The sequence below is a fragment of the Anser brachyrhynchus genome (genome assembly GCF_964034855.1).
Source record: "Anser brachyrhynchus genome assembly, chromosome: 9".
Taxonomy (NCBI): Eukaryota; Metazoa; Chordata; class Aves; order Anseriformes; family Anatidae; genus Anser; species Anser brachyrhynchus.
The window spans coordinates 17,829,360-17,844,533 of NC_137703.1; the positions used below are offsets into that span (position 1 = coordinate 17,829,360).

The following is a 15,174-nucleotide window of genomic DNA, read 5'->3' on the forward strand; positions in this document are numbered from 1 at the left end:
ACCTATAGTCAGTATTTCTTCTCTCAATGGAACAAAGAAAAATCAAACTCCACAAGACATTTCTATTCTGTTCTCAGCATCACTTTTCACATCTACCAAGAAAACCTATATTTTTCAGTTAAATCTCAGTAATTTCTTAATACTGTGTGCCTCTACCAATTGAGATTACCAAAGCATTCGGCAGCCAGAGTGTGTGCCTACAGCACAGATGACAGAATTTACCTGGTTATAGTGAGTTTCACAATAAGCCAGTCCTTTTTTCTCGTAGTGTCGGTGCCCCAAGAATGGCTTCTCACATTTGGCACAAACAAAATGCTGTAAAAGAAAGAAGACTCACTGGCAAGCAATGTGACTTTTCCATCACCAGGGAAAAATTTGCATGGGTACTGTTCTGTCTGCAAATCATAGCTCAGTAAAGGAGACTTAATGATTTAATAAAACTGGGACTGGAAATTATGAGAGTGAGAAGAAAGAGGAAATATTTAGTCTGTTATTAGTAACTAAGAATTACATTAAAGATAAGTAGAACACCTGCTGAAAGGGAATCACATTGTGTCTATACTGATAGACTTGTGGAATATTATCTTGCTTGTTTCAGAGAAAAGAAACAGGAACATAAAATAGGGTTGGTATGAATGCAGTCCAAATGAGCAGCAGCATCTCTTTCACAGTTCAGCCTTGGGAGGTTTGTTACCAAAAACATAAATCAGTACAAAACTTCAGAGCAAGCTGAGACAACTCAGCTGAAAGTTATAGAAAAAAATGACCTGAAAAGGCTTTAAAGGTGAAAATTGCACTGGTTTTGCCTACATTACAAATTCTAAAATTGTAACAAACCTTCTAACTAGGGGTGGAAAGAATATACGTTAGTATATCCAGGTAAATAATTATTTAAATTTGTTAGTAAGTAAGTAAATGCTATTTTGTGAACCATATTCTGCAAGAAGGTTTGCAGTGCAATTCTGATGAACCTGCTATACTCATTCACTGACATAAGGTGAAGAAAATCTGAAACATAAGCAATTGCTTCCTGTCTGAATTCTTATGTTACACATCACGTAATCATCTACAGCTTCCAAAGAGCGGTAGTCCTCTTCCAAAATGGTTCCTGAAGGACATTTCAGATTCAGAGAAGCCTTACCTCAACATGCCATTGCTTTCCCAGAGCATTGACCACTCGTCCCTCAATGGGCCTGCGGCAGGCTCCACAGATGGGGATTCCCATCTTGTCATGGCAGGGCAGGCAATACAGTTCTCCCTTCAGTTCCCGGGCCTCAGCAGTCAACTCCTTCCTGAAAACACAAACGTGTCCCTGAAGTAAGAACACCAAGTGAAGCTCCTTAAATCCTGAGATGATATCTCAGAAGACTAAGCTTGAAAGTTAATATATTTTGGCAATGTTCATGCTGTAAATACTGCGTCATTAAATTCAGCTAGCGAAATACAGCTATTGTTGACTGTTTTTTTCTAAATTTTCTTTCTCAGGTTGCTACAAGAGAACACACATGGAGTATCATGTTTTCAGCTAGATACTCTGGCAGAAATATGAGGTGCACTTACATGCAATGATATTGTGTCATGCAAAGACTCAAGCTTCTTTGAATGCGATAGCTCAGGTAAAAGGACTATTCCAGTAGTGGTCAGCAGCAACCAATTTACCTTATTCCTCGGCACTGTTACCCATACAAGGGCAGTACTATGCTCCAGTTACACTGCCTCTCTGAGAAGTAACTTATGTCAGACAGGTATCAGCATGGTAATAATAGACTGTGCCAGAAGACAGACACACCTCTCCAAGTCTTTTTTTTTTTTCCTCCGATCCAGAAATGCAAAATGGAACTATTTTGAGTAGACTGGTAAATACTATCTTTGTACAGCACTTTGATTATAATCTGCACACGGCCTTTGATGTAAGTTCACACCAAGGAACTGTTATCATTTTCAGTACAGGACAGAAGAACAACATACAGAAAAATAAAACTGCAGTTCTGGGCTTTCCCAATGTCTCCATTTTTCCTCAAAGAATGTCTGTTTGTTCAACAATGTGAAGGCAGCGAAGTTTAGGCCTTGGAAAGGGCTGCATTGCTGACTGTACTGTTTGTCTCTCTCCTTTGTTGGCAGGGTTTAAATACAAGAACATACCCACAGTGGGTGCAGTTGAAGTGATCTGGATGGTAGGAATCATTCCTAAACATCAGCGGCTGCTCATCAATTATCAGATGGCACTTCTGACAGATGTACTTGCCCAGGCCCTTAGCTTTTTCACGGTTATGGCATGGCCTGCACAGATGCCTGGTTAACAAAGAAAGAAAACATCAGGAAATTCTTTCTACTAAAAAAACGTATACTGCATGCTGTAAGATGTACTTTATGTAATCGGAGAAATATCTTCTGAGGTAAAACTGAACATCATTTAGTTTAGTATCCTGTCTGTCACACCAGTCGCACAGAAAATAATATGCAGATAGAACAGTCTCCAAGCAATATTTCCTCAGAACACTCCTCCAACAGTCTCTGATTTATATACCATACTATAGATGTTCCACAGCTACCATCACCTGACAGTCTTCCAGGTAGTCCTTCCAGCTCTTCTAGATCCAATCCTTTCTGAGAGGTGGACAAGGAAAGGTGGCAACACCCTCTCTCTGTTAATACCTATGGCATCCAGACATATCAGAGGCATTACAGGACTGGGGGAAGGGGAGGGGGGAAAGTTGAGGAATGATAATTAAAAACTATTAAACCACAGCACATTGCTCGAATGCCTTTACCATGGCTGGATTCCTTAGTCTTCAACAGCTAGGACAAACAAGAAGCTATTGAATCCTAGCTCCTCTGTCTACAACTTCCTTTTAGTCCTAAGTTTTAATAAATAAATTAAAAAAAAGAACTATGCTGTTTTACATGGCAAACGTAACTGTTTCTATCTCTTGTTCTAAAACATATTATAAGTACAGCCCTGAACAGGCAGATAAGCCAAATTTGCAGTAGCAAAACTTGGGGAAAGGCATAAAAGGGACTTTGGTAAAGGCTGAAGGAATCCACCAGTTTTATCTCAATTGCTTAGAAGCTCAGAGAAGAAACTGTTCAGTTTATTTGCCTACTGCTCTAGCAGCAATGCTGCAGGCTGGGAAGAATTTATGGTAAAACAAAAATGAGAGAGGAATGAGTTCTGCTGGTTTCACAATCGCAAAACAGAGAATCCTGTTTAATTCCTTTCACAATATCACTATGAGAAACTCTGAGATTTACAGGTCATTCTCAACAGACACAGACAAAAGGAAAAGTTCAAACAGAAAGGGTGGATTTATGGCTGAGATGGTGGGTTCACTGCAGGGCCCCTTCCAAAATTCTGGTATGATGAATCACTTACCCTTAGATCTGTAAAATGGGGATACGGATACAACACAGATGTTGTTGTGAGACGTCAAACATTTATGACCCTCAGCTGGCAGGCGCCTGTCTTAGTGCTAAGTATCATTATTATTCTCTCCAAATCTGAGCCCTCCTGTCAGCAAGAGTTTCTCTCCAGGGCTGGAACTACTGTCTGCCCAGACGGAGTCCAGAAAAAGCAGACAGCATCCCATTATAAGGAAACATGCAGCTGTGCTCATCTCAGCATAAAGGCATCAATTTTATTCGGCACTGTCAAATGGAGAGTAATTATATGGGGCAGGACATAGGGACCCTGAAGCAAGTGTCCTGAAAGAGCCCCCTCTCATTCAGCTGAATAAGGTGCCTTCACCCATTTGCACTGATAAACCATTATCAACCCCTCCTCATTCACAAACCCTCTCAGCCGCCCCATAGACCCTCCTCTATTGCAAGCAAAGGGAAGTGTTGGACAGGCTGAGCTGTTACCATAGCAGCCGCCCCTCTCCCTCTCCGCACTCCCACCATTATGGAATTATCCCATTCTGAAATGTCCTGTTGTGTCTATTAATACCCGACTTCCCCCAAACAATGCTTCTCTCCACCCTCCTAAAATAATCAGGGGACTCCAAGAAGTCTGTGTTAAAGGCTGGGAGTTCAGTAGTAGCCATTGTAGCTACCACAGTAGCACCATGAACACTGGAATATTCATACAGTATATTCATATCTGTAACAGCAGCAGCAAACCCCATGCCAAGGGCTCAGCTGGGAAGAAGACTGCTCTTCAGTGCAGGGGTGTCCTCTCCCCTGCTCTGTTGTGTGACTGAGCTGATAATGCGCTATCAGAGCTAGAAGGACACTATATAGAGGGGCTCCCTTCTCCACCCTCAGCAACTCTGCAACTGTGTGCTCTTTTTGGATCGTCTCCTTGTTTCACTGCTGCTGCTTCTTTTTGGTTTGCTGCCATCAGGAGTTCCCTGAGATTTTCCCCAGAAGGACCCTATACTCCACCCATAGGACTGCACTGTAAAGAGGTAAGAGACAAGCTTCTGTTAGCAGAATAATGAAGGAACTTTCCTAGTGGCATTAGTTTTAGCTGGTGTGAGCGAGGTGGAAAGACACACATGGAGAGCCTGATGAATGTAATTGAAATGTTTGAAACTAAGAACAGGCAGCATCTTTTCAAGTTCAAAGAATAACTTCATTATCCTCACTCTTCTTTACATCACTGCTCCAAAACATAAAACTTTTCAAATTTCTGTATTTCATGTCCATCCATTTGTGCCTGGAAAACTGACAGTTACGTGGTGTGCCCTGCACACTCTGACACTGCTTTGATGCTTATAAGGAACTAATATTTCAGCTGAAGGGTGGGAGGCTCAGCAGAGAGCGGTTTTCAGGAGAATAATATCAGTCAGAACTGGACTATTTCTAACGAAAAGTACTTTCACTGAAAGACAGGAGACACTCCCATTTGACAAAACACTACAACCATAAGCATACACCACCACAAACTGGCATATTCCCAAACCAGAAACTGCTCTAGCTGAGCATGAGAACAGTAATTTCTGAAATCCACCACAAACCTCAGCATATACTTCACACTTACCTGCAGTGGACACTGTAACAAAATCTCCAAATTAGCCAGGGAAATAACATATGATAAGCTAATTATTTTTTTCTGTTTATTAATTGTTGCATTAATGATAGGTTGAGCATCTGTTGAAAAGGTAGCCATGTTGTACCTATCCTGACAGCCTTGTGCATTTTTTCTTGCTTATTTCTGAGCCAAAGAGAAAGAGGCACATAAAATATGGTCAGTGTGCTTGCATTTCAAATGAGAAGTGACATTCCTCTCACAGCTCAGTCCTGGGAGGCCTGGGATAATGGCTTACTCCAGAATAGTGCTCTGTTCAGCAATACGTAAATCACTTCATATTCACACAACACCAAGGGTGCAAGCAGACAATGAGCCAGACTCCTAAAGAAGTGTTCTGTCTGTGGAGTCAAAGCCTCTTGCACTATGCTATGTGCCTTAGCACAAACTACACATTCTAGGCCATTTGGGAAAGTTGCTAGTTCGCTGTCAGCATTCATACAGACGAGTACAACAGGTTTTCTAGGACTTAAGAGTGTGCTTTTTTGTAGGCATAACAAGCCAAAAAGAAAGAAAAAGCCTAAAAAGTAAACACAGTTATTTAAATTGATAGGATAGAAACAAGCAAAACAAAAGTGCAGCTTTAAATAACAGTAAAGGACTTTCTACAGTCTGCAACTACAAATATACAAAAACTTTTTTTTGTATATTTGTAGTTGTCATTTTTGTAATTATTTTTGTAAAGTTGCAGCTTGCTGTTGAAAACTACACAATTCTAAATATAAGCTCAACAATTAATTCTCGCAAAACATTAGCAAATTAGCACTAGCAAAACTTTTTTTCTGTCCTAGTCAAGCGTTACATCATAATTTTCCATGTCAACAAACAGAAATGTAAAGAAAATAAAAAACGTGATATAAATTCCTTTCTAACTCAAAACCTACACAAAATCAGAAAGAGACCCACTTCTCTTTTCTACAGTTTCAAACAGGCAATGAAAAATATCTTCCTTCACCTTCATCTAAAAAGTAAATAAGGTAACAGCAGCTCTCATGTGAAGGCACTCATTTGCAGGAGACAGAATCTATTTAAATTTTGTCATCTGCTCTAAGACTCCCCCTTCTTGCCACTGGCACACTGGGCTTCTAGATAGTCTAACCTTCTCCTTTCTCCTCCACCCCACAGTATTTTGCAGTGAAAACATGTCCAGATAGAAATCAATGGCAGAGTCAACACTGACATCACCGAGGAAAAACCCTTGATTTAATGCCTTGGCTATTCCACGGCTTGCACTGACAGTCAGCTGAATCTGAATTCCAAAGATCTTCCTCAGGAAATAAGCTCAAGTAAGAACCCGTTTGGTGTGTCAGGCTGCTAAACCCCTAGCATCTACCTTGTGAACAGGGATTACTGCTTTGTTTCCTGAACTGATTTAAATGACTGTCATCAAGGCGAGCGACATCCCTGTCAGTTCCCCTCGCTTCAGCCATTTCAGCTGGTCTAGTCCAACATTTCCTGCTTTTTCAATGGTGTCACAACCCTATAAAGAGTAACACTTAACCATCAGACCACCTCATCACTGGCAAGTGTGTATGTATATACAAAGACCACTTCATTACATTGTTTACACATAAAAAAAAATAAGGAAAGAAGATAGGTACCACTGTAGATTAACAGCCAGTAAAAAGGCATACTTCTTTGCTATGCAATATAAAAATACATATTTAAACTAATTCCATCCAGACAGGACAAATATTTGAGCATACAACTTCAGTAACACATAGAAACCACAAACTCTTGTGTTCAAAAAAATACTTGCAGGTTTTACTTTATAAGGACAAACAAACACTAAAAACAAAACTTGCGGGCTCCTCTGCAACCCCACGAAATTCACACAGAAAACAGCAACAGTGAGTTCTCTTTTTTGTACGTGGAAGTAGCAGGAACTGCATAGTAGATGTCACATATTTTTATAAAATGAAATGTCCCTTGGAAAAAAGTCATCTCTGCATGTGCACTTCTAGTGATTCCAAGCTAGTAAGTGGTTGCCTTCTCTAGGACTACGAACTAGAACGCAGCCGGCAGTAGGCAGTAATAACCCAGAGAGTCGAACCTAGTCTTTTCTGTGCCATAAACATACAGTGCAGCTAGGCAGTGCCTGGAGTAAGAAGGCCCCTCTGTGGCCATGTGAAGAAATTTCATTTTCTAAATTTTCTTTATTCTCCCTTCTGTTGACTTTTGTTTCTTCAACTCTGAACTAAGCAAAGTGGTCCAGCATATTCATTTCTAGCTACTGTAGTTTTCTGCCCACCTGAAAGTGACAGCAGCCAAACAAAAGACAGGAATTACTTTTTCCAATGTACTGGGCTGTTCTAAATCACCCATTTCAGTTTCTCAATCAGCCACCAATATTCTAATTGTAAACTGTACTGGCAAGTTGGATGCACTGTCTAATACCTTGGATCAGCTGTCTAATGCTGTAAGATTTCAGCACATAGCACAGCTTTTGCCCAAGACTACATATTCTAGGTAATAATGTCAGCCACCATCTTCAAATGTCAGTCTCAGCAGAGGAAAATGGAGCAGGCCGATCTTAAAGAAAAAACATTTTCATGGGTGACAAAGGTGTCAAAGAAACAACAGACACTTTATTGTTTCCCTAGGCAAAGCAGATACTCAAGCCAATGAAAATTCTTCCTGTCTTTAGCTTTCATTACTGCAGTGTTTTTAATAATGCTTTTCAAATACAGTTGTATTTGCCACTGCCTTGATGACCGCTAAAAAAGTACACAGAAAGAGGAAGCTGGAGCACAACACTGCCTCAGTTTTTTTCAGCTTCCTTAGCTGCTTATCCTTTGCATATGAATTGAATATTATGGAGCAATGGTCAATCAGTACAACATGCAACAGTGAGCACAATGGAGGTATTGCTGTCGATACAGCAACACCTCTGAGGAATCCAAGAAACAGGCAGTGCTGGGAAGTCAGACTGCCTGCATTGCCCTACCACCTACACTGACAGACGAGAAATGTATAAAAAGCCCTGGGTAGGCGCTCAGAAAAATCTAATTGCCTTTTGTTGATGTTGTTCAGGACCCTGCAGACACCAGGGAGACTGGCAAAGCTAAGCTGAGTTTTACCATGCTCCAACTTGGAAAAGCTCCTGGATAAGCTACAGTGGAGCTCAGCCTTTTGAGGGAGAAAGAGAGAAAGTTATGCTGGGAGAAGAAGAAAGCTGTAAGGGAAGGATGGCACTTTGACAGTAACCGGCAGCATGGGCATTACAAGTAATCTTTTCTGAATCAATGTAGTGCTTTTTGCTGTTCAAATGAGACGCTGCTACCCACCCAAAAAGTTTCCCTTTATATCGGTACTCTATGTGCTTGCCACAAATACAGGACATCAGACTAAAATAATAATCATCAAAGATTTTCAGGAAACTTGCTTTTCCTTTTCTTTTTTTTTTTTTAACAGCAATACCTGACCTGTCTTCTACTCCTTTTATGAACAAGACTGTTGTAGGTCACCTTACAACAGGTGTGTGTTCAGAAAAGCTGATTCATTAGGATCTCTTCAGTCCTAAAACAGTCTTTCAAATTAAACAAAGCAAGTACTTTCTAGCTAGACATGCAGAACCCACTTCCACTTTTCCATTAACCAGATACATAAGCATGTGACTATTACTCACCTAATCTCAGCACAGGTTGGTGACAAGCTCATAACCAACTAGCTAGCTCTTTATGGTGGCTTCTTCAACAGGAATTAATGGGCTGGAATCCCAGCTGAGCAGGAGGTATTCAGAATTTTTATATAAATGATTAAACTCAAACTGACATGACCTATAAAATATCTGTATCAGCAAACGTGAGACATCACTGCTTTCCATGTGTTTTGTTGTGTTGTTCTCCCTCTCCCCTCCTCCTCCCGCCCCCTCCCCCCCGAACCAGGCTTTTCTGTAATATATTGTCTCAATTCTTTCAGGTTTTTCTTTTGTACTTCAAAACTGTGGTGAAAAATGAATGGCCCAACAGATCCCTCAAGCCTGCTTTTCAACTGCTCAAATCAATCAAACTTCTCTTTGGAAGCTTCAGAGCAATGTGGCAAAGAGACACACCTCGAGAACATACTTTTTGCCACTTTCTACTTCCTAGACTTCATCTTGGCTTTTGTTGGCAACGCCCTGGCTCTTTGGCTTTTCATCCGGGACCAGAAGTCTGGCACACCTGCCAACGTTTTCCTGATGCATCTTGCTGTGGCAGACCTGTCGTTTGTGCTGGTGCTTCCCACCCGCCTGGTGTACCATTTTTCTGGTAATCATTGGCCATTTGGTGAGATCCCGTGCAGACTCACTGGCTTCCTTTTTTACCTCAACATGTATGCCAGTATCTACTTCCTCATGTGCATCAGCGTTGACCGTTTCCTAGCCATTGTGCATCCTGTGAAGTCCATCAAGCTTCGCAGGTCCCTTTATGCCCATGTGGCATGTGCCTTTCTATGGGTCATAGTTGGTGTTGCAATGGCACCTCTGCTGCTCAGCGTGCAGACAGCAGAGATGAACAACACAACCATCTGCCTGCAGCTCTACAGAGAAAAGGCATCACGTCATGCTCTTGTGTCCTTAGCAGTTGCATTCACCTTCCCATTTGTTACCACAGTGACCTGCTACTTACTAATCATCAGAAGCCTGAAGAGTGGGAACAGAGTTGAGACACACCTGAAGGAAAAAGCAATCAAAATGATCATCATGGTCCTAATGATCTTTATGATCTGCTTTGTACCTTATCATGTCAACCGCTACATTTATATTCTCCATTACAACGGGACCAAAACTTCCTGTGAAACACAGCGCATTCTAGCACTCAGTAACCGTATCACTTCCTGCCTCACGAGTCTGAATGGTGCCTTTGACCCAGTCATGTACTTTTTTGTAGCTGAGAAATTCCGTGATGCTTTGTGCAACCTGTTTTGTGGTAAAAAGACTGTAATATTGCATCAAACGTATGAGGGTAAGACAAATGAAAGCTCGCTAAGTGCTAAATCTGAACTGTGACTTTTACCACTGCTTCAACATGAGAACACTCTGTTCCACCAAAATCAGCAGAGAGTGCAGATATGCAGCATGACAGTCTACCCAAAGTGAAACTCACTCCTGAGGAGGGAAGTTCCATCATTTTAATGGAACTAGAATTAGTAAGAACCCCTCCGACAACTGAGATCACATGCTCCTGTCTTAGCGAAACTGCAAACACAAGTACAGTCCTACTGATTTCCAAGATGTGAAACTCATGGCTGAACACTTAGGAGTAAGGAAGGGAACAAAGAGGCTGTTAAATGGACAGCTTCTTTTTTCAAAAGGACATAATTCCAGAAGCATTCAGCAAGGACTCTTCCTATGCACAATGCATACAGCCTACTTTGGAATTGTACCAGAAGTAGAGACCCATTCCTGAAGTAGATCTGCCTGAAGAGAGAGCGTGCTTGCACATTTTATTCAAGTTGCAAATTCAAAGTGTTTATACATCACAGACAGAAAACTGATGCTAAGTCATAGCAAGAAAAATAGCAAAATACTGCAACGCTCCCAACCAGGACTGGAATTCAGATAGTACTCACAATTTTTTAACTGCTTCCCAGCATTCAGAGTTGGAGATGAGCTCTAAGCTTCACACTACTACTTCTATCTACCCTCTGCCATGGCCCCATGGCTTCAGACAGAGGCCAGACAACATCCACTACACCTTATCTCTTACATAGTTCCATGCAAAACATCAGCTGTCTTGATAACACTCAAACTGAAGAATGGAAGAGGGCAGTTTAGGAACACAGCATTCATCTTTACTACGTACTGTGAACTTCTGTCTTAAAAAATGGTGAAGGTGAAGAAAAGCAAATACAGGAAAAAACAATAGAATTGTTCAGGTAGGAAAAGACCTTCGAGATCAAGTCCAACCACCAACCTGACCTACCAACTCTCACCACAAAAGCATGCCCCTTAGCGCCACATCCACATGCCTCTTAAATACCTCCAGTGTACTGAAGTCCCACTTGCCCAAAGGAGATCCTTACCTTTGAGATGTTTTACATTTATTTAATTTCTGCAATTTATCTAGCAAGCCTATTTATTCACTGCAGATAAAGTAGGGATTACCTTAACTACCCTCACTGATATAAACTGCATCCAGTGGAATATGTCTGGGAATGACAAACACACCAGGCAAGACCAGGCACAATGAGAAAGTGGAAAAAGGACCCAAGAGTTTCCGATAGTATTTACTAGCAGAAAGCTTCTATGCTATAGTGATAAATGTTAGCGGAAATGACGATAGGTGAATTATATTTTGGACAAACACATACCTAGGCACACACATCCCTCTTCTATGCTTTTAGGAACGAGCTACTTACCATTTTAGGTTTGGTCCATAAATTATGAAATCAAACCTACTTTTTCTTTCCTGAATTGTTTCAATCCTAGCTGCTTTCCTAAAAACACCCAGGAACTCTCCTAGGTGCTACGACAATAGCACAAATTCTAACAAGCTAAAGTGTCAAAAGAAAATCTATTACACCCAGCTCTAAAAATTAAGGCACAGAAGTTGCATGCAGGATTGGACAGAAAAGCGATTGAGACGTCTTCCCACTGCACAGGATACAAATACAGAACCTTTACTTCCCCACCATTCAGCTAGTGAAAATATAAACTCCAGGAAACTAGTAAGCTTTGTTCAAGACATATGACAGCCAGAAATTAACTGTGAACTGTGCAACACTGGGTGCTATCTGCTAGAGAGTTTTGTTTTCTTATGATTTGTTTTTGTACAAGCTTCTTTCTATGTTTTTAGTTTCTTACCTCTAAATTAAACGCATTAATCAACCTTAGGACCCATTTTTATGTTTCTGTATATGTAAAATGAATGGTTTCTGAAGACCAGTGGAATCTTATGCTGAATATGCTTTGATGTAATCCTCATGTTATTCTCTTGGACTTTTGCTATGCCTTGATTTGCTGCTCTGCAGCTTACTTGACAAATAGCCTACCCAGCATCACATAATCCCTTTTTCTCACTTGCTACCTGGCCTTTTGCCTATAATCCCTTTCTTTTCCAGAGCCTATCCACTCACTACTAAAATTTGAATTTCTGCTTTCTACGCATTTTATTGAATGAAGAACACTATTCTTCATTCCATTTCCCATCTCCTAACAGGCTACTCCTTATAGCTTCTCCTCTACCTTTCCAAGCTTTACCTCCCGGTATACAGTCAACCGACCACGCTCCACATCTCCCTACTGTATTGATAACATAGTGACACAACTTCCAGAGCTCCTGCTCTATCTTACCTGCCAGCATTCTTCACAAAACCCAGGTCAGCAAGTGCTACATCACAGAGTTCACAACGGAAACATTCTGGGTGCCAGTTATTGTTCATTGCCTTGATAACACGCCCAATGATGAACTCACCTACAAAAGAAAAGCAACACCTTGAGATGCAGGCAGAAAACAGTTTTATCAAAAATGTACTGCCCTTCATAATTCTCCCCTTTTAAATCCACAAGAACTGCTACATTCTAATTTCAGAAAAAATAATTCTTCCCACAGCCAGGATGCCCCAAATCACTGCTGATGATATGTTTTGTTTCTCTCCAGAGTTTCTGCTCCTTAAAATGACTCCAACAATCCCAGCCCAGGGCTGGACAGCACTCAGGGATGGAAGGTTTGCACAACCCTGTAGCTGTTACTCTGTGGTGTTGACAAGGATGCATATGCTGCAAGGGAGACACTGCTAAAAGAAGGGCCACTTGCCCCTAGCCTTGAGCTTAGCTGTAGTAAATCCATAGCTGGATGAGGCTACACAGATCTGTATTTGGACACCTTACCACATTCCCCACAGCAAGGAGCAAACAGCATCTGAAAGTCATGCTCGCAGTACTTCCGGCCTTCAAACTGTAAACAAAAGAGAGAAGTAGTCCTCATGAATAACTGAACCATGTTCAGTTCGAATAGTTCAGCATGATTTTCCATTGAAATGATGAATCGGTCAAGGTAAGTCACATTTTAGAGTTCTAGTCTCCCTTCTCACCTGTTTTTAAACTCCCAAGGATTTTCTTAAAGCAACATCCAGATACGGTTTCAGCCTTTTAGTGAATTCATTTAGCAAACAGTTAAATCAATAGCAATGCTCTTATGAAACAACAAAAATCTTGAGGTGTCCCAAGCCCTTTTCCTAGACTTGTCTTTTTTTTTTTTCTTTAAATCACGTATTTGGAAGTACTCCTCCTGCATGAGACATACCCATAGCAAATTAAGAATGCAGCACATTTAAAATAATGTATTATTCAAAATATATGCTTGCACAGATTCTGCAAAAATATTTAAACTTTGTTTTTAAATGGGTTCACCAATTTCATTTGCCAGTTGGAAAAGTTTGGTACAAAATATCTGGAAATAAATACAAAAGATCACTTAAGTCTAATGAAATATTAAGAAATATTTTGTGTTCTCTTTTCAATATGTCTCTTACCCAGAGAGCAAACAAAGTTTTTGTCGTTACTGATGAACAGAAGGAGTATTTAAGAAAAAAAAAAAGAAACTAAGTTGGAAATCCCTCAAAAAATATTAACATAGGTTTAGGGCTAAGAAATTAAACATGCAGGAAATATGAGAATTCCTATTTCTGCCATAATTTTCACCTAATTCCTTGCCTTTATTGATGATACTTCTCTACTCTTACACACAGTCTATGACCTCACCTCATAAAAAAGTCCATCTGGGAACTGACGAAAGCACTGAGCACAGACAAAGCAGTTTTCATGATAGAGCTCCCCATTGCTGTTCACAATCCTCTCGGCAGGATCAAATCGAGTCTGGCAGCGTTCACATACTGCATTTGCAAGAGCATCAGACATATTACTGGAATAAAGACAAGAGTAAGAACATGAGCAATGCCACATGCTAACCACGAGTATACTTATACCATCCAAGTTTCCCCAACATCTAGAAACACAACATTTCCATTGCTTTAAACTCCCTTTTACACAAAAAAATAACAATGAGCAAGTCAATTCAGCACTGACATCAGTTAGGAATAATGTTCTTGCAACTCACACAGGGTGGCCCTTGTGGCTAAATGAACTCATGTAGCAGATATATCTATTGCACACTTTTGGCTGCTTCACCAGTCTTTCACCCCATTGTGTCATCCTCACACCAAATATCCACGATTTAAAATAAACCAGTAGTTCCGAGAGCAGCAAACCCAAGAAATCCTGACTTCTCAGGATTTCTGGTCTCAGGATGCACACTTCTCGGATTTTCTAATGTGTAGTAAGCATCGAGCTCCCACCACAGCCTCCCCTTCACTGTGGGAATTCACAGGGTCTTTCCCCTCTACCAAGCAGCTTATGTACGCAAGATACATTTTACATACAAGATTCACTAAAAAATAATTACATACAATGTCTCTGTCTTCCTGACAAATTAGTTAAAACTGTCAAAGGATTAAAGATGTCTGGAAGAAAGTCACCCCCCCGACTGGCTTGGCAAGTCAGTAACATCAGCTTTATTTCCTCAGAAAGCAAGGCTAAAAACAAAACAAAACAAAACAAGCGCCACACTTCCAAGTCATGCAAAAGACTGTTTCATCTTTCTCCCCTAAAACGTGGAACAAACCTAACATTTTCCAAAGAGATTTTTATGTTTGCCACCATGGTAATCTAAGTTCTCTATATAGTAAGAGAACATAGTTTTAAAATCCTGTATCTCGTGTCCAAAACAGGATGGAAAAAACTATGATAAGGAAAGACTCTCAGTTGCTTGTTTCGATAGAATCCTTCTTTTAACCATTGGAAAGACAGCAGTTTTATAGGCAAGGGAATAAATAATTTTCAGCACATCAAAGATCTCAGAAATATTTTGCAGTAGTTTTCCTGAACCACAATATACAATATATATATATATAATACGGTATGGCTTGCTTTAAAAGTTTTTTATTTTCCTTTATTTTAATCATAGAATCATAGAATTTATTTTCATACACAAAGCTACTTAAATTGTTTATTTTTGCATACTTAGAGATCAGAACCATCATTGTTCAAGATGTGATAACTGTTACTGTAGTAAAAAGCTGCATTTCCTTTGTTAGAGCTATTCTACAACCCGATGTTCTACTTTCCACATCTCTTTACAGAGAGCGGTAATTCAAAAACCACG

The 15,174-nt window shown here is 40.3% G+C and overlaps 2 protein-coding genes across 6 annotated transcripts in view; one reads left to right on the forward strand and one right to left on the reverse strand.

Moving 5' to 3' along the window:
* LIMS2 (LIM zinc finger domain containing 2) overlaps nucleotides 1–15,174 on the reverse strand; it is a 33,404-nt gene that overhangs the window by 5,766 nt on the left and 12,464 nt on the right. For all 4 annotated transcript variants that reach the window (XM_080605117.1, XM_080605116.1, XM_080605118.1 and 1 more), the window contains 6 exons: nucleotides 13,716–13,875; nucleotides 12,843–12,909; nucleotides 12,306–12,426; nucleotides 2,143–2,292; nucleotides 1,142–1,292; nucleotides 223–315 (listed from right to left, as the gene is read on the reverse strand). In XM_080605117.1, coding sequence (XP_080461243.1) covers nucleotides 223–315; nucleotides 1,142–1,292; nucleotides 2,143–2,292; nucleotides 12,306–12,426; nucleotides 12,843–12,909; nucleotides 13,716–13,871 — 738 coding nt within the window. In that variant the 5' untranslated portion in view covers nucleotides 13,872–13,875. The remainder of the gene's footprint in view (nucleotides 1–222; nucleotides 316–1,141; nucleotides 1,293–2,142; nucleotides 2,293–12,305; nucleotides 12,427–12,842; nucleotides 12,910–13,715; nucleotides 13,876–15,174) is intronic.
* GPR17 (G protein-coupled receptor 17) lies at nucleotides 2,299–12,299 on the forward strand. Of its 2 annotated transcripts, none has more exons than XM_080605119.1 (2): nucleotides 2,299–4,406; nucleotides 6,155–12,299. In XM_080605119.1, exon 2 carries the CDS (start codon nucleotides 8,985–8,987, stop codon nucleotides 10,017–10,019), a length of 1,035 nt encoding a protein of 344 aa, XP_080461245.1. In that variant the 5' UTR covers nucleotides 2,299–4,406; nucleotides 6,155–8,984; the 3' UTR covers nucleotides 10,020–12,299. The 2 variants fall into 2 exon arrangements, with proteins under 2 accessions (XP_080461245.1, XP_080461246.1); XM_080605120.1 differs by having other exon boundaries at nucleotides 8,951–12,299.